The sequence below is a fragment of the Narcine bancroftii genome, chromosome 3, assembly GCF_036971445.1.
Source record: "Narcine bancroftii isolate sNarBan1 chromosome 3, sNarBan1.hap1, whole genome shotgun sequence".
Lineage (NCBI taxonomy): Eukaryota > Metazoa > Chordata > Chondrichthyes > Torpediniformes > Narcinidae > Narcine > Narcine bancroftii.
The window spans coordinates 175,157,198-175,176,396 of record NC_091471.1 but is presented as its reverse complement, the minus strand read 5'-3'; the positions used below and the strand labels follow the sequence as shown (position 1 = coordinate 175,176,396).

The 19,199-nt window shown below is 44.1% G+C and overlaps 1 protein-coding gene across 2 annotated transcripts in view; it reads right to left on the bottom strand.

Annotated features, from left to right (window-relative positions):
- Positions 1-19,199, bottom strand: part of LOC138757874 (neuronal vesicle trafficking-associated protein 1-like) — a 111,005-nt gene that overhangs the window by 49,825 nt on the left and 41,981 nt on the right. For both annotated transcript variants that reach the window (XM_069925903.1, XM_069925904.1), the window contains exon 3: positions 18,868-18,984. In XM_069925903.1, the coding sequence (XP_069782004.1) occupies positions 18,868-18,984 (117 nt within the window). The remainder of the gene's footprint in view (positions 1-18,867; positions 18,985-19,199) is intronic.

Genomic DNA, 19,199 nt, shown 5'->3' with positions numbered 1-19,199 from the left:
AACAGAGCCGTTGTCATACCCACATTCCTGTTCGGCTCCGAATCATGGATCCTCTACCGGCATCACCTACGGCTCCTAGAACGCTTCCACCAGCGTTGTCTCCGCTCCATCCTCAACATCCATTGGAGCGCTTTCATCCCTAACGTCGAAGTACTCGAGATGGCAGAGGTCGACAGCATCGAGTCCACGCTGCTGAAGATCCAGCTGCGCTGGGTGGGTCACGTCTCCAGAATGGAGGACCATCGCCTTCCCAAGATCGTGTTATATGGCGAGCTCTCCACTGGCCACCGTGACAGAGGTGCACCAAAGAAAACGTACAAGGACTGCCTAAAGAAAGCTCTTGGTGCCTGCCACATTGACCACCGCCAGTAGGCTGATATCGCCTCAAACCGTCCATCTTGGCGCCTCACAGTTTGGTGGGCAGCAACCTCCTTTGAAGAAGCCCGCAGAGCCCACCTCACTGACAAAAGGCAAAGGAGGAAAAACCCAACACCCAACCCCAACCAACCAATTTTCCCCTGCAACCGCTGCAACCGTGTCTGCCTGTCCCGCATCGGACTTGTCAGCCACAAATGAGCCTGCAGCTGACGTGGACATTTACCCCCTCCATAAATCTTTGTCCGCGAAGCCAAGCCAAAGAAAAAGGAAATGGGGACAACAATTCATGCAATTTGGACATGTGAGAAAGTGAAAAAATTTTGGGAAGATCTAAACCAGATATTAAAATCACAAAAAGCAATATACCAAAAAACCCAGAGATCTTCCTCCTAAGTAACATAAAAAACAAAGAATTTGGACTTGATTTGGATGGTGCACAAAAAAGATTTGTTAAGATAGCCCTAGCTATAGCAAAAAAATGTATTATGTCAGCCTGGAAATTAGAAGATTACTTGAGTATACAACAATGGTATATAGAAATGAATAAATGTATTCCACTAGAAAAAATAACATAATTTAAGAAATAATATTACAATATTTCAACAAATATGGGAGCCATACATGAAACACAATAGAGAAAACCTACCCGGGACATCTACCACCTAAAATGACAGAAGGAGAAGGAAATGAAAATAATTGACTCAGTGGAACTTCTTGTTTATTTTTGAGTGACAACATTGTTTGACGGGTTTAATGTATCTTAGATTCTGAACTTTAAATGAATGGGAGGGGAGGTAGGGAGGGTGGGATGGAAAGAGGGAGAAAACGACACTGTATATATTTGAAAAGAAAAATGTATGTATCTTGATTAATGTGGTTTATAGTGTTAAAAATAAAAAAATTTAAAAAAAAGAAAGGTCAAACTTTACATAAAACAGAAATCAATCTATATCTTCTTCCAGGAAGTCAAACACAAAATATTTGTTAAATTTCACTTTTGCTTCCTTACTCCCCAGCATCATTTCTCAGGTCTCAGTCTGTAAGGGACTCACATGTACATTGATCCTTTCCTTTTCTTTATAAAAACGTATCCACAAAAAAAAACTCAATCTATATGTACGTTTCTTACCAGTTAAGTTTTGATTTCTTCTTTTGCTTTCTTTACCAATGCTTTGGCCTTCTACTGAAATCTGAAATTTTCTGAATCCTCAGAATTATTGCATTTCTGGCAATGAAATCAACTTTTCCTTCCATATAATAGTATTTTAATTTCTCTTGATAGGTAGAGTTGGAATACTGTTTAGTGATTTTATTTTCTTAAAAGGGGTAGGTATTATGTGTAAGCCATGCACAAATTCTTTAGCTTGCCATATGGTAATAAAATACATTAAGTTTTCCAGTACACCATAGCCAGATCCCACGCTTTGCCTTCATAATGTGGCTTACTCAGGTTTAAAGCATTATTTTTAGATGAACTAAATCACTTTCAATCTTTACATAGCATCTCATGACTACTCTTCCCAAAACTACCCTTTATTATTCGATCATCAATTCACCTTTTTCTTATTACTCAACACTAGATCTAAAAGAGCCTATCCTCTTCTTGATTCCTTAACAAACTGTCCTACCCATAGATAATAAACACTTAGATGCTCCATGTAGTCATGCTCCACTCTATTAATGCCAATTTATGCTAATATGTAGATTTATAGCCATGTACTACTCAAAAGAAGTCACACACACATGTAGTGTAGTCAGGTTAAGATCTGAATTTTATTAGGGCTCAGGCCCGACTTTTATACTTGCATTGTTCCCGCTGTAGCCCCCCTTGGCTGACGTCACAACATGCACAACAAAAGCATGTTGGCCTACTTCTGCCTCTTTTTTTATATATAAATACTATTATATGAAAGGAAAAGTTGATTTCATTGCCAGAAATGCAATAATTCTGAGGATTCAGAACATTTCAGATTTCAGTAGAAGGCCAAAGCATTGTGCATAACGATGCTCTTCTTCCCTCCGCGCTGTCCCTATCTGTTGGCTGCTCAGTAAGGCCAGTTGCAATTTTAGGGTCACTGGCCTTTTAGCTGCCCTTGCAGTTCACCCGCCGGTTCGCTTGTTGGATTCAGTGCTGCTGCGTGGACTGCTGGCCTTTGGTTACTCTCACCACCTGGAGCGCCAGCTCAATCGCCGCCATAGCGGGCCGTCACATGTTTCCCCCCCCCCCAAAAAAACTGGCAGTATTATCCTTGTTATTGTCCTTGGTACCTGGAGGAAAAGTATCTGCAGCATTTGGTGGCCTGCCTCTTCGGCGTGGTGCTGGTGTCTCCACCGGACGTGCCAGGTCCAGGTGTGCCGGTTTCAGCCTGTCTGTGGTGAAGATCTTCATCTTGCCTCCAACCTCCAGCTCGAACGTGGCCCCATTGTTGCGGATGACCCGGAACTTAACCTTGGAAAGTCTCTGAATCAGTGGACGATGTGGACCCCTGCAAATGAAAACAGTCCTGCAGGTCTTTGGGTATGTTGGTCCTTGCATGTCTGTGCGTGGAAGGTGGAATCAGGGCGAGGTTGCTGACTCTTTCCCTTAGCCTTCTGTGGAATGCTGACGAGTCATCCTGCTGTCCACCTGGGGATGGTACAAATTCTCCCGGGACCACCAGCGGAGGTCCGTAGATGAGTTCGGCTGAAGAGGTGTTGAGGTCCTCCTTGGGTGCCATGTGCATACCCAACAACACTCATGGTAGCTCATCTACCCAGTTGGGTCCTTAGGGTCTGGTCATGTGCAATTTTGATGTGCCTGTGGAAGCACTCCACCAACCCATTGGACTGTGGATGGTAAGCTGTTGTGTGATGTAGCTGGGCAGCCCACAGGCTGGAGAAGTCAGACCACAGACTGGAGGTGAACTGGGCCCCTCTGTTGGATGTGATGTGGGAATGTACCCTGAACTGTGCCCCTCAGGATGAGATGAGGGCACTAGCACACGAAGCTGTAGACGTGTGCCAGCGGTACTGCTTCTGGCCACCTGGTGAAGCAGTCGACCATTGTGAACAGATAGCAGAAACTCTGGGATACTGGCAAGGGACCTACTATGTCCATATGGATGTGGTCGAACCTTTGTTCTGCGGGGTCAAAGTATTGAGGTGGGATATTGGTGTGCTGCTGAACCTTGGTTATTTGGCACTGCATGCACGCCTTTGCCCACCCGCTGTCCTGTTTCCACAATCCATGCCACACATATTTGCTGGCCACCAGCCAGACTGTGGTCCTGATGGATGGGTGAGCCAGTCCGTGGATGGAGTCGTAAACCTGTCGTCTCTAAGCCACCAGGACAATGAATCTAACCTGACCGGATGCACAGGAGGGTGGTGTTATTTGTGCCGACTGGAATGTCCTGGAGCTTCAGTCCCGATAAGGCAGTCCTGTATTTGGGCATCTCCTCATCTTTCTGCTGCGGCTCCACCAGTGCCATGAAGTCCGCTCCCCTTGATAGCAGGTGGATACTTTGCCTGGACTGTGCGCCGGCCACCACATTGTCCTTGCCAGAGAGGTGCCTTATATCTGTGGTGTACTCCAAGATGCTAGACAGGTGTCGTGGCTGGTGGGCCAACCAGGGATCTGAGATCTTAGCCAAGGTGCAAGTCAGGGGCTTGTAGTCTATGAAAGCCCTGAAAGGACCTGACCTCTAGGGGAGTACCTGAAGTGAGGGATGGCTAAGTACAGTACCAGTAGCTCTCTGTCGAAAGAGCAGTACTTCAGTTCTGGAGGCCACAGATGTTTACTGAAGAAAGCCAGTGGCTGCAAACTTCCCACAATCTGCTGCTCTAGAACTCCGCCGATCGGCGTTCCTGAGACATCCACCATCAGGGCCGTTGATGCGTCTGACCTGGGATGTGTCAGGAGAACGGCGTCCTCAAGGGTTTCCTTGGCCTTCACAAAGGCTTCCACTGACTCCTTGTCCCAGGTGATGTCCTTCACCTTGCCTGCCATCCAGGCGAACAAGGGCCGCATGACCCAGGCAGCTGAGGGGATGAACCGGAGATAGAAATTGATCATCCTAGGAACTCCTGTAGTCCCTTGGTTGTGCTGGGTCTGGGGTACTTCCAGATGGCTTCCACTTTACTGAGTAGTGGTGTGGGCCCCCTTCACCCCTTCCCTGGTTATCCTGTGGCCCAGGAAGTTGATGGCCTCTAATCCAAACTGGCATTTGGCTGGGTTGATCGTCAGACCAAAACTCATTCAGTTGGGTGTAGAGGTTGCAAAGGTGCGCCATATGCTCCTGTTGATTCCTGCTCACCACCAGGATGTCACCTAGGTACACGAAGGTGCCGTCCAGGTCTCGGCCCACTGCATCCATGACTCATTGGAAGGTCTGTGCGGTGTTCTTTAGCTCGAACGGCATTCGGAGGAATTTGAAGAGGCCAAACGGTGTGATAATGCGGTCTTGGGGATATCATCAGGGTTTTCCAGGATCTGATGATATTCCTGCATGAGGTCCACCTTGGATAAGATTCTTGCCGTGTGCAAGTTAGCCACAAAGTCCTGGATGTGCAGCACAGGGCACTGATCCGGTGTTGTGGCCTCATTGAGCAAGGAATAGTCGCTATGTGGTCTCCAGCCCCCAGTTGCATTGGGTACCATGTGCAGGGGAGGTCCATGGACTGTCCAACCATCGTGCCATGCCGAACTCCTCCAGCTTCCTGAATTCCTCCTTCGTCAGCTGAAACCTCTCCAGAGGAAGGTGCTTTGCCTTTGCAAAACGCGTGTTTTGCCTTTGCAAAACGCGTACAGTGGCGTGTCTTGGGTAAGGATGTGGTGCTGTTCTCCCATGTGGGACAGTACCCTGAATTCACCGTGGTGATTTGGGGGGTGAGCACTGCAGGGAACTCAGCCAGGACCCTGACGTACTTGTTGTCCGATCTCTGCACAGAGTCCAAGTGGAGTGCTGGGAGGCTAGCGTCTTTGACGGGGAAGATTTGAAAAGTCTTGGTGTGGACCAATCTCCTTCACTTGAGGTGCACTAGCAGGCTGTGGGCGGGCAAGAAGTCTACCCCAAGGAGCGACTGTACCACTGCGGCCAGCGTGAACACCCACGAGAAGAGGCTGCCTCCCAACTGCAGTTGAAGCGTTCAGGTACCATAGATTTGAATCATACTTTTGTTGGCACCCCTCAGCCTGTTCCTGGTGCCCTGTCCTGATAGAGGCAGGACACTGACCTCTGCTCCTGAATACACGAGGAAGCGTCATCCAAACAGGCGGTCCCAAATGTACAGGAGGCTGTCTTGGTGGCCAGCCGTCATGGCCATTAGGATGGCTGGCCCCAGCGTTTCCCTGAAACGTGTATGGTGGCCTGCACCAGCAGGCTCTGGCACCCCATCTCTGGTGGTAGAAACACCACTGGTTGTCTGGATCATCTCTTCTGGGACGCTGCTGTTCTCTCAGTGGCTCTGTATGTCTCTGGCTCCAGGGTTTAGTGGCAAGCCCCACGGAAGCCAAGCACTCTCTCTTCTGCTTCCACAGAATGTCCGCTCGTGCTGTGACTTTCTGGGGGGGTTGCTGAAATCCACGTCAGCCTGGAGCAGTTGGATGTCCTTGGGTAGTTGCTGCAGGAATGCCTGCTCAAACATGATGGAGGCCTTGAGTTTACCCAGCAGGGCCAGCATCTCGTTCATGAGGGCTGATAGGCCTGTCCCCTAGCCCATCCAGGTGAACAGACCTGCTCCTTTCTCACACCGTGAGAGCCCGAAAAACTCGATCAGCAAGTCCTTGAAGGCAGTGTTAGCGCCTTCTGATGGGGGGGCGGGGAGGGGGGGGGCTCCTGGATGAAGTTGGCTACCCAGCCTGCTATGTCCTGATCCAGGGCGCTCACCACGTGGTAGTACCCAGTGAATTCTGCTGTGATCTGCCGAATCTGGAAGTATGACTCAGCCTAGTCAAACCACAAGCATGGTCGAATCGTCAAGAAGGTCGGCAGCTTGAGAGCAACCACGCTGTCTGCTCACTCATCGCTGGGTTTAGATGCTGCCAATTGTAGCCGCATGCTACTCAAAAGAAGTCACACACACACACACGTAGTGCAGTCAAGTTAAGCTGAGTTTTAGTAGGGTTCAGGCCCAACTTTTATACTTGCACTGTTCCCACTGTGGCCCCCCCCACCACTGACATCCCAACATGCTTAACAAAAGCGGGTTTCCCGCGCACAGGTACTTTTCTGCATAACAATGCTCTTCCTCCCCATGCGCTGTTCCTGTCTGTTGGCTGCGCAGCAAGGCCAGCACAATTTTGGGGGTCGCTGCCCTTACCATTTACCTGTCAGTTCGCTTCTTGTGGCCAGTGCCGCTGCACAGGCTGCTGGCCTTTGGTTGCACTCGCCAGCTCATTCTCCGCAGCGTGGGCCGCCACAGATTGATTATTGTACATAACCTACTTACATGTGATTTATGTGGTCTATATTGCCTTTATTTCTAATAATATTACTTATAATTGTGCAAAGTATTGTTATTGATAAAGGTCAATCACAGTGGAGTCTTAAGAGTTAAAGTTACAATTATTGATTTATCAATTTCCTCAAACTCCAGAAGAAACACTTGGGAAATGTATATAATTTACAAATTATATGAAGATCTATATACATATTGAAACTTTATACCAATGTAAATAAGTAATTACTATCAGCTCTGGAGGTGCAGCAAAATGGGTGCACGTCTAACAGATTTTTGTTTGACACTGAATTTTTGTGTAGAGCTACTGCCAAACAGAAATATACCATTTTTGTCATTGAAAGACTGACTCACGAATAGGAGAAAATAAATTGGCAGGATGATACATTACTTAGGAATATAGATCAATTCTCCAATTGCAAATAGAGTGCTAGGAGGTATGGCAAGGTTGATTCAATATACAGCAGAATCCATCGTGTTGTCTTGCATCATCTTGGTTAATCCTCACCTGGAACTGAGTGACCAGTCATAGTTCCCTTGTGCTGAGTATTATTGAGATTTAAAGAATAGACATCCAGTTTGGAAACCCTCGGTTACAGGCTTCTAAAGTCGAGTCTTGTTGTTCAAGGAAGTATTAACTGGGATAATTCAAGGTCTTCATAATAATGACAGGAATTCAGGTGGAGAAACAAGAGAACTGCAAATAAATTAGCAAGCAAGGTGCTCAGTTAAATGTCTTTTATTTTTGCAAGGGTCATCAACTTTGGAACATGTTAGTAGCTCAGGGAATGAGCACAGATCCACTGAAAATATTTATTTGTAAGTTGGATGATTCCTAGAAACAGGATATCACTAGGTTATTAGGCAATAGATCTCACTGAGAGAATATTGATGTAAGTTTACCTGCACCCTACAATCATCCGAAAGTACCATCCACCCCCAGATTTTCGCTCCTCCTTAAAGATTACATCATTTCCAGCAGATAACCTTCATGATTATTTAAACAAAGCGCATTTAAATCACCAGCTCCCCAAATCATGCTCAACAATTTTCTACAATGTTCATGATGTCTGATTCACAACCATTTTGCTAGAAGTGCTAAATAGATGGTAGCACTTGGCTTCTTCCTGAGAGCCCCATTATCACAGAAACTAGTCTTTGGCCATTCGATTTATTCTGGACAGTCAAAGATTTAATTGAAATTGGTGGGTTCTGGTTCACACAAATCTAAAAGCACTAATTGTGTTAACCCACCCACTAACTGTGTTAACCTACCCATCATCAATCTGTATTCGTTGAATAGCATAGCCTTCCCCACAATAAATCTTCATAACAAGATTCTGGAAATGTATACCACCTCCCAAATCTCTCAGTGCGATATTAATGATGAATTTCACCATCACCTTGGGAACGGCAGCACAGCTTTGAGCAAGCCATGTCTGAAAATCAAGACTTCAAAGCCAGAGCAAAATGAGGGAGCAGTGTTCTCATTCACCTTTCTGTCAGAGAATTTCAAGTGCATCTATATAATGCACACAGAAGCTTAGCATAAACAGTGCAAGGAGTATACCACTTGACAATCTACCCACCTGCTCTTTCCATCAAGTACCTCTCTACCATCTGACTGGAAGTTTGTAGTGAGTGGTATAAAACAGGGATTAATGCAATGATCTTTGTTGTTTGTAAGTTGGTATGCAGATGACAAAGATTGGTGGAGTTGTAGATAGCAAAATGGTTGCCTAATGATAGTGTAGTAGGATTGAGGTAAAGCATTTTGGGAAGTCAAGTTTTTTTAAAAAAAAGATACTGCACAGTTACAGGCCCTTCCAGCCAGTGCCACCCAATTATGCCCATGTAACCAACTAACCCTGTACATCATTGGAACACAAGAGGAAACCACAAGGACATGGAGAGGACCTACAAACACTTTACAAACAGTAGTAGGTTAGAACCTGGATTGCTGATGTGATCATCTTCTTTCTTCTTTGGCTTGGCTTCGCGAACGAAGATTTATGGAGGAGTAATGTCCACGTCAGCTGCAGGCTCGTTTGTGGCTGACGTCCGATGCGGGACAGGCAGACGCGGTTGCAAAGGAAAATTGGTTGGTTGGGGTTGGGAGTTGGGTTTTTCCTCCTTTGTCTTTTGTCAGCGAGGTGGGCTCTGCGGTCTTCTTCAAAGGAGGTTGCTGCCCGCCAAACTGTGAGGCGCCAAGATGCACGGTTTGAGGCGATATCAGCCCACTGGTGGTGGTCAATGTGGCAGGCACCAAGAGATTTCTTTAGGCAGTCCTTGTACCTCTTCTTTGGTGCACCTCTGACACGGTGGCCAGTGGAGAGCTCGCCATATAACACGATCTTGGGAAGACGATGGTCCTGCATTCTTGAGACGTGACCTACCCAGCACAGTTTGATCTTCAGCAGCGTGGATTCGATGCTGTTGGCCTCTGCCATCTCGAGTACTTCGATGTTGGAGATGAAGTTGCTCCAGTGAATGTTGAGGATGGAGTGGAGACAACGCTGGGGGAAGCGTTCTAGGATACCACACTGAAAAGTGACAATTCTGACATGGCAGTTAGCACAAAAAAGTTGTCAGGATATAGGTCCATTATTGCCTGAAAATGGTGTCACAGATGAATAGGGCATTCCTCTGCTTGAATTCATAGGAAGAGACATTAAATGCAATTGTTAGATTATGTTGCAGCTATACAAAACATTGATTAGACTTTTATTAAAATGGTGATGGGGAGGGAGGAAATGACAAACAGATCTTCCATTTGGGGCAGAACTTCACAAGAACGTTGTCCAACCTCATCTACTGCATTTGGTGCACTCGATGAGGACTTCTCTACATCAGCGAGACCAAATGCAAATTGGGTGACTGCTTCACTAAACATCTAGGCTCTAAGGCTGAAGTTCTTGTAGCCAAACATTTCAATTCCTAAAACATTCCTACACAGAGATGCATGTACTTGGCCTCAACCGTTGTCAGGACAAAGCTAAGCATAAACCTTTGTAGCTACACATCATATTCCTCACAGACAACCATAAACCAAACAACATGAACATTGACATAAAGGTAGTCCTCGACTTCCGACCTACTGCTAATGTCTAATTTAACAAATTTTCATCAGAATTTCATTGATCTGAAATTTAATTCTGGTTCATTCTCCAGTGCTGTCTGATTTGTTGCTTCAGCACTCTGCCTTTATATGACATCTGTTGGATTGAAGTTTCAGGAATGGCAAACCCTGTTGCCCCAGGAGCCACAAATGCTACACCAAGCCCACTTCATAGCAAAATAGGACATGCTCATTTTAAATCATTAGAAAGATTCATCCTCCACCACTCGTGGAAACGTTCAATATATCTACTAAAGTTCCTGCATGCCAAGCCAGAGCCAAACCAGCTTTTTCCTGAAGGCCGTGTTATCTCAATGCAGGTAGGACTAAGACTGGGGCCTTTGAAAATAAAACAGTAGGCGAGTCATCGTTATTGAGAATTCTATTAATTCAGGAAATCAAAACTTGCATGTGTATTGATGTGACTTTTATTTCACCTTTGCTACTGTGCAGCAAGATATTGGCATTAATCTCACAGATTTGAAAGTTTGTTTTTAAAGCCAACTTTGCAAAAGTTACATATTACAATAAATTATGCCAGTGCCAGCACCCAAAAATAAGGGAAATGGTAACAAGAGGTGGGGGGGGGGGGGGGGGGGTGGTGCTGGGGAGATACTGGATTTCAGTTATTAAATGCAAGACCTTTCAAACACAAGATGGAAGCAGTTTTTAATTTGTTCCTTCATTAAAATAATTGTTTATTGCACATTTTAGCTCAGATCGATGCGAATCATTTACAGCAGTGGTTCTCAACCTTTCTCTTTCTACTCACATCCCACTTTAAGTATTCCCTATGCTTATAGGTGCTCGGTGATTAGTAGGGGATTGCTTAAGGTGGGATGTGGGTGGAAAGAAAAAGTTTGAAAACCACTGTTTTAATTGTACCTAATTGACTCAGTTTAATAACTCCAAAGGAAATGGGCCAATAACAATTTTTCTCAAGCAAAATATTTCAGTAACAATTGAGTCTAGAGCAGTGATTCTCAACCTTCCCTTCCCACTCACATCCCACTTTAAGCAATCCCTTATTAATCACAGAACACCGATGGCACAGGGATTACTTAAAGTGGCATGTGAGTGAAAAGGAAAAGGTTCAGAACCACTGGCATCTAGTATTTTGACCCAAAATTAAATTTCAAACAAACAGATGCACTGACCCTATAGAATCCACAGAAAAATCTCTTTTGATATTTAGATCATTCCCATGCACAGCAGGCTCTTCACTTGATGTGAAAAATCATCGTCTTCCGACCAAGCCAGTCAGTTACCTAGTTAAAAACATCTGGATTTAAGGTGGACTCAAGGAAAAATTTTAAAAGTTAGTTTTCTTCTGGCTGTTTTTATATTCCAATGGTTGTATTTAGTGCTAGTAATTTTAACTATTGACCTAATTAACCTGCTGTCTCCTGGTGGGGCCAGGAGAATGGATGCTAGACACCTGAGAAAAGGCTATCTAAATGTATGGAAGAGAAAAACAAATTCCCTTCCTTATGTGATTCAGCATAACTAGAAATGCACCTCAATTTCACCGTTTTCCCTCCTCACGCCAGCTATCATTCACCTGGGAGGAAAGATTCGCCTGCCAGACAGAATTAAAATACTATCAGAGTTTGCTTTCACATTGCTGTGATTTTTAAAAATGGTTTGAAAACCATTTATTTTCCCACTACAATGTAGAAGCCTCAGAGGGTTACTGTCATTTACGCATTCCCAGCTCTGGATTGGCATTTTAGCTGTTATTTCTCGTGTGTTCTATTGAGATAGAAAGGCTAGGATTTGGGTAAACCATAAAAAAGTTGGAGGGACCCAGCAGGTCAGGAAAAATCAACAGAGATAAATGGACAAATAACATTTTGGGTCTGGACCTTTTTCAAGTCTTAAGATACAACTGAAAAATGAGTGCCCACTTCTCTTCATGGATGCTACCTAACAATATGTCTGTCCTTTGCCTCATCCACTGTCAGGGCAAGGCTAAATATAAACTTGAGAAACAACACTTCATACTCCTCTTGGACAGCCTTAAATCTAATGGCATGAACAGTATTTTCTAATTTTAGGGAATCCCCATTCTCCATCTGATTCCACTATTTCCATATTTCTATCTTCTCCTGCACTAATTTTTTTCTCTTTCTTACTCCTCTCGAATAGCCTCTCCCTCTACTGATCTCTTCACTTCTCACATCTACAGCGCTGGAGAAACTCAGTAGGCCATTTCCCAAAACATTTACTGCCTTTTAGTGAACTGCTGAGCTTCTCCAGCAATTTTGTGTACTGCATTAGTCTCCAGGATCTGCAGATTTTCTTGTATACCTGCCACATATTCATTCTGTCCTATCTCCTCTGGGGCTCTCTCCCAGGGACTTTTCCTCTTTATAAATATAATTTTACCTTTTTAACTTAGTTTTCATAAAGGGGTTTGACTCAACAATACCGTCTAACCTGTTGAGTTTCTCCAGTACTTCCTTGTCTGCAATTCTTGTGTTCTCCAAGATTTCAGTGGCTTTTTGGTTTCCAAGTAAACTGGGACAATTGAACAATTACCACTTCACTTTGAAAAGTTGGGAAAGACGAAACTTTCCATGCCCTGTAGCATGCTGGACATGAGCGAGTGAACAGACTGGAGATACAGACTGTGAGCTCTGAGGTCACAACAGGAATGTTTATTTAAACTTCACGCTCTTGCTTTCCAGCTGTGCAGTTGCACCACGCATATGTCTTGCCGCTTGCGTCATACTGACGCAAATGCACACGCCAACTCCAAATTCTGTCCTGGAGCAGAAGAGATAGTAGCACATTGCCATCTCTGCCGCGACAGCCCCACCAACCGTGCATAACAAGCAGGACCAATTTGTCGGGGCAGATTTGTGCATCACCACATAACCCACCCCCCAGAACCTGGTGGTGATTTGGTGTGTGGGAGGCATGCCTCTGCATGGTGTCCGCTGCACAGGGACCAGCTGCGACAGGTCCAGTAGTGCTGGCTTCAGGCGATCCACTGTGAAAAATCTCCTCCCTGTCGCTGACCTGCAAAGTGAAAGTCAAGGTGGTGCGGTGGAGCACTTTGTAGGGTCCCTCGTAGGGACGCTGGAGTGGTATTCTGTGGCTGCCCCTGCACACAAACACAAAAATCACAAGACATTAAATCTGTGGGAACAGGAGTTGGAGGGCTGCCACATCTGGACAGGGCTGAGGGGGCCAGGTTACCGAGCTTCTGACGGAGTCTTAGGTCTGTTGTGAGGACAGGGGTAAGAACTGACCCAGGCACTGTGAGGGTCTTACCATAGACCAGTTCGGCGGTGAAGGCCCGTAGGTCCTCTATGGGGGCCGTGTGGATGCCCAGGAGGACCCTGGGCAGTTCGTCTACCCAGTTGGGGCCGTCAAGTCATGTCATCAGGGAAGCCTTGAGGAGGCAATGGAACAGCTCAACCAAACCATTGGATTAGGGGTAGTATGCCGTGGTGTGGTGTAGATCAGTGCCCAGGTGTTTAGCCAGGTCGGACCACAAGGACGATGTGAATTGGGCTCACAGTTTGTGGTGATGTGTGATAGAACGCTGAAACAGGCGATCCAGGAGGAGAGGAATGCCCTGTCTGCAGCTATGCTAGGAAGGGGAACTGCCTCTGGCCACCTAGTGTGCCTGTCCACCAGGTATAACTGTCCCCTAGTGACAGGGAGGGGCCCGACAATGGCCATGAGGACATATTGGAAACGGCACATAGTAGGTTTGAAATCCTGAACTGGTGGCCGGGTGTGAGTCTGGACCTTTGCCAGTTGGCAGTGGGGGCATGCACATGCCCACCCTGTGACACATTTGCATAGTCAATACTAGATGAACTTGGTGGAGATCATGTGGACTATGGTGCGGAAGGAGGGATGAGACAAACCAGCTATTAGGTTGAACACCTCCTCTCGCCATTTCGCTGGGATCACTGGCCGAAGGATCTCAGTGGAGACGTCACAGAGGACAGTGATCTTCCCAACGTTGAAGGGCAGGTCCACTAGCTGAAGGCCAGTCAGTCTGTGTGAAAACATGCTGTGTCCAGGTCAGTCTTCTGTGCACAGGCCAACTCGTAGAAGTCTAAACCTTGCGACAAGGGGCAGATGGCCGGCCTGGAAAGGGCATCCACGACAAAGTTGTCTTTGCCTGAAATGTGGCATATGTCGGTGAAGGACCTCTGGATTTTCACATTTGGTATGGTAGAGAATGTCGGTCCTAGCAGCCACCTTCCTGAGGCGCTGAAATCGGCATCAGCGAGCAGGAAGCAAATGTCGACAGGCATATGCTCCAGGAAGGCCTGTTTGAACATAAGGCAGGGCTTGAGACCTTCCACCAGTGCGAGCATCTCGTCCATCAAGGCGGACGCAGGTGGTCTCCTAAACCATCAAATTGCAAGAGCCTGGCTACCCTATCACAGCGTGGGAGACCGAAGGTGATTATGAGAAGGATTTTTCAGGCTAGGTATTTACCCTCCTCTGGCGGTGCTTGGGTGAAGTCGTCTACACAGGCAGCAGCGGTCCCTTGGTCGAGAGAACTGACGACGTAGAAATATCTGCTGGAGTCTGAGGAGATTTACTTGATTTGGAACTGGGCCTCTGCCTGGCCCAGTGTGGGACCAGTTGGTCCACGTGTAGCTTGAGCACTACAGCACCGACTGCTCCAGGATCCATGTAGTAAGAGTCTTCAGATCTGCAGACTCGTCAGGGTCACCAAATGTAGCGTGCTGGATGTGAACGAGTTAACAGACTGCAGACACAGACTATGAGGTCTGAGGTCGCAGCAGGAATGTTTATTTAAACCATGCACTTGGTTTTCAGCTGTGCAGTCAGACTGCATGTATATCTTGCCGCTTGCGCTAACTTCTGTTGTGGAGCGGAAGAGATGGGAACATATCGCATCTCTGCTGCAGCTGCCCGCCAACCATGTGTAATAAGTATGGCCGGTTCGTCGCAGCAGATTTGTGCGTCGCCACAGCCCCATATTTTTAAGAGTATTTGCCATTTTCAAACGTTGAAAGAAACTAATGCATCAGGCAGAATTATCCAGCACAATAGAACCATCGAACACGACAGCACAAGAAACAACCCATTCGGCCTTTCTAATCTGTGCCAACTAGTAGTCAGCTAATCCCATCAATCTGCTCCCACTCCATAACTCTCCAGACCTCTCCTATCCCAAGATCGAGCCTGCATTCACCACATCAAATGACAATCCATTCCATACTCCCACTACTTTCTGAGGGAAGAACTTTCCCCTAATGTTCCCCTTAAACCTTTACCCTTTCAGTTTAAAACTATGACCTCTCATATTTATCTCCCCCAATCCAAGTAGAAAAAATCTACTCACATCCACTCTGTCTGTACTTTTCATAATCTTGTAAACCTCTAAAATCTCCCTTCATTCTTCTTCTTCGCTCCAAGAAATAAAGTCCTAACCTGTAAAATCTTTCCCTGTTACTCAGCTCCTGAAAACCCGGCAACATCCTAAATGCAGAACATTACATCATGAAAGTTTAGATCCCACCGCTTATCCGACACTGCAGTTGTTCACAGATCAGGCACACAGAAATTATTTCATGAACAATGCAGAGCCCTGACAATTAGAACAGATTGTGTTATATTTCACCATACTGACTGTGCCCAGAACTCATTATCATCACTATAAATGTAGGAATGATTCATCTGCGCAGAGTGCTCCTAAAGGAAGTGCTGGTCAGGAAATCACATCTCACTTATCTATTAATTTAAATGAATAGATCAGGGTCTCTGATTTAGCCACAGGGTACTCTCTGAGGACTGTTCCTGGAAAGGAACACCCACCGACGAGAACTGAACAAATAAGATCTCATCAATCAGTGAAAATCTGATTAATTAAAGTTAACCTAGCAACAGGAACCAGCAGTTTTATGTCAGCAAAATGTAAACCATCCTTCCCATATTTTTTCACAATTACTTTTTCATTTTATTTACTCCATTTCATGACTAATACACCCTGCAGAAAGAAGATTAATGAATGAGATCATGCACCATCAGGTTTAAGAACAGGGTCCTTCCCCTAGTAGAATAACTTTGACTTTGCTTTGTTCTAACTAATTTCTCTGTAACTCTACAGTTTGTTCTGTTCTTATTGCTACTCTACATATAGGTTGAACTGCTGGAATGCTTGTAAAACTAACTTTGCTCTGTAACTCAGTACACATGACAATAAAAATTAAATTGAAAACTTGAAACTTGACTGCTTACCATGTCTTGAAAATAGCTGATGGGCAAAGTCTATGAATTTCTAAAGTTATTTGCAGACATCCTTTAAAAAAAGTTAGTTTGTGGAACAAGGCTAATTAATGACTTGGGGACTGGCTAAGAATTTAACAATGAGACAGGAGAAAAAGTGGGATAGCAGGCAAGTACTCAGATTGGCAGCTGTGACTAGCAGTTTCACACAAGAATCCATGTTGATTCATGAAATTGAGTTTCCAAGTTTAGTGATGAGACAGAAGTAGAAGACACTAAGCAATGCAGTGAGAAGAAATAATTCACAAATTATTAATAAATTTAGGCAAATGGTAAAACTGTGGCATATAGATTTAAATGTTTATACCCAATAAATGGAAGCACTTAAAATGATAGAGTACTTCCCAAATGGTGAAAAGTTAGCAGTGGAAGTTCAGAGAGTTTGTGATTTTTCAATGTCATGAGCAGATACGGAAAATATAAAAAGAGACTAATGGAATGCTAGAGGGCTGATAATAATTGGATTACTGCTAGAAAAAATCATTAGGTCCCACCTGGAGTTGTGTGAACAAACTAGGGCAATGTATCTGAGGACAGATACATTTGCCTCAATGGGAGTGACACACAGATTTACCAAAATGCAATCTGGATTCCAGAATTGAGAATACAAATTTCTATTGTTTATTCTCTTAAATTTAAAATTTAAAAGGTTTATGGATGAACTGATTTACAATTTCAAGATATTAGACAAAACTAGTGGCGAGATGGAGAGATACTATTCTTGCAGCATTCTGTGCCTAGGTTAATGGACATGAATCAAAATCCAAAGCGGCTCTTTCACCAACATTTCAGTCTGCATGATTTTCTGCTCTTATGCAATCTCTTCCCATTTACACCCAGAAAATGTTTGCTGCACATGACTATTTTTACAGTTTACAATTTTCTGGTTCAAGGCGGCTTATTTTAATCATAATTATCCATTCCCTCTTCTTCCTTATGCAGAGCCCCATTCTCCTTTCAAAAAAAAAACATGACTGTTCAACCATATTATTACTTTCTCTAAATCCTGGTACCAGGTTTTTAAAACCTATTTTCCTACAACTAACATTCAGCTAAGTAGTCTGCAGTTTACTGTTTTCTCTCCCCCTTTTTTGAAATAATGGGGTTCCCTTGTCTACCTTCCAATGCATTCATCAAATATTGTATTGTAATTAGTCAGTAGCATAATAATGAAATCTAAAGTTGAAGGCAGCAAGATTATCATCAGGAAATGGGAAATTTTGGATGCTCATTGGCATGCAGAAAATTAGAGTAAGCCTCTTGGCTCTTCCATACAGTCTTGCTGTTAAGATCATGACTGATATTCCACCTCAGCATCATGTTCCAGCACTTCCCCCATAATCTCTTGATTTGCTTAATGTCTAGAATTCTATCAATTTATGCTCTGAATGAACATGTTGACTAAGACTCTATTGTTCCCCCAATGTAGAGAATTCCTACAATCCAATTGAAGAAATTTACACACATCTCAGTCCTAAACAGCCAAATTCTCATTTTGAAACTCTGCCTTCCAGGCCTGGATTCCTGAGGCAGAGGAAACACCTTCCCTGCACCTAACCTGGCCAGCCCTTTCAAAATGTTATAAGTTTTGACAGTATCTCCTCTAATTCTTTTTTTTTCTTCACACTATGAACCATATTAACCAAAATACACACAAACATTTCCCTCTTGAATATACACAGTCATTTTCTCCCCTTTATCCCCCATCCCTTCCCTCCCTCCTTCCCACCCCCCTCCAAACCCATTAAACGTTCAACATATACAATACAATAAACCCATTAAACAATGTCATCACACAATGAAAATAAACAAGAAAAATGTGTCATCTACTTTTATACACTGGGTCAGTTCATTTTGTCTTCTTATCATTCTATCATTTTAGGGGGTGGAGGTCCGCGGTAGGCCCTCTCTGTGTGTTACATGTACAGTTCCCAAATTTGTTCGAATACTGTGACTTTATTTTTTAAATTATATGTTATTTTTTCCAATGGAATACATTTATTCATTTCTATGTACCATTGCTGTACTCTCAGGCTCTCTTCTGATTTCCAGGTTGATATTATACATTTTTTTGCTACAGCTAAGGCTATCATAATAAATCTTTTTTGTGCTTCATCCAATTTGAGGCCTAGTTCTTTACTTCTTGTATTACTTAGAAGAAAGATCTCTGGATTTTTTGGAATGTTGCTTTTTGTGATTTTATTTAATACCTGATTTAGATCTTCCCAAAACATTTCCACTTTCTCACAAACCCAAATTGCATGTACTGTTGTTCCTGTTTCCTTCTTACAGCGTAAACATCTATCTGATACTGTTGGGTCCCATTTATTTAACTTTTGGGGTGTGATATATAGCCTGTGTAACCAATTATATTGTGTCACGCATAACCTCGTGTTTATTGTATTTCTCATAGTTCCGGGATCTCCTCTAATTCTTCAAGTTCATGCCAGTCCTAAAACCGGCTACAAAACACAACAAACCCTGGAAAGATTCTTGTGGACTATATGTCAACATTGTAGCTTGACCCTTTGGTTATTCATTGAAATTCACTCTTCAAGTATAAAAGATAATCTCACTTAAAAGGCCACCAAGTACAATCCAGCACAGATGCAGTCTCAAAGAATTCCTTCATCAAAGATGATTACCTTGAACCGTTCTGAAACACCATCGGTGAAGCTGATGGTAAATTCAGCAATTTTCGGTGCCTGAAGCTTGCTTTTCTTTTGACTTGGTTGATACTCTGCCCTTGTTTTAACTATAACCTGTGAATGAAAATCAAACAAAATCAGCTTGGTAGTAACAAATCCTACTAAATGCATATATAACAGCTAAAATCCGAAGATTTGTATGGTATACACCTATGGAAAAAATATTTTAAAATAATATGGTTCTTCTATAATGCATTTGTTTAAGTTGCTCTTTAAAACCAGCCCAAATTGTAAACAGTGATAGCTCAAAATTATCTCTCCAATTCAAT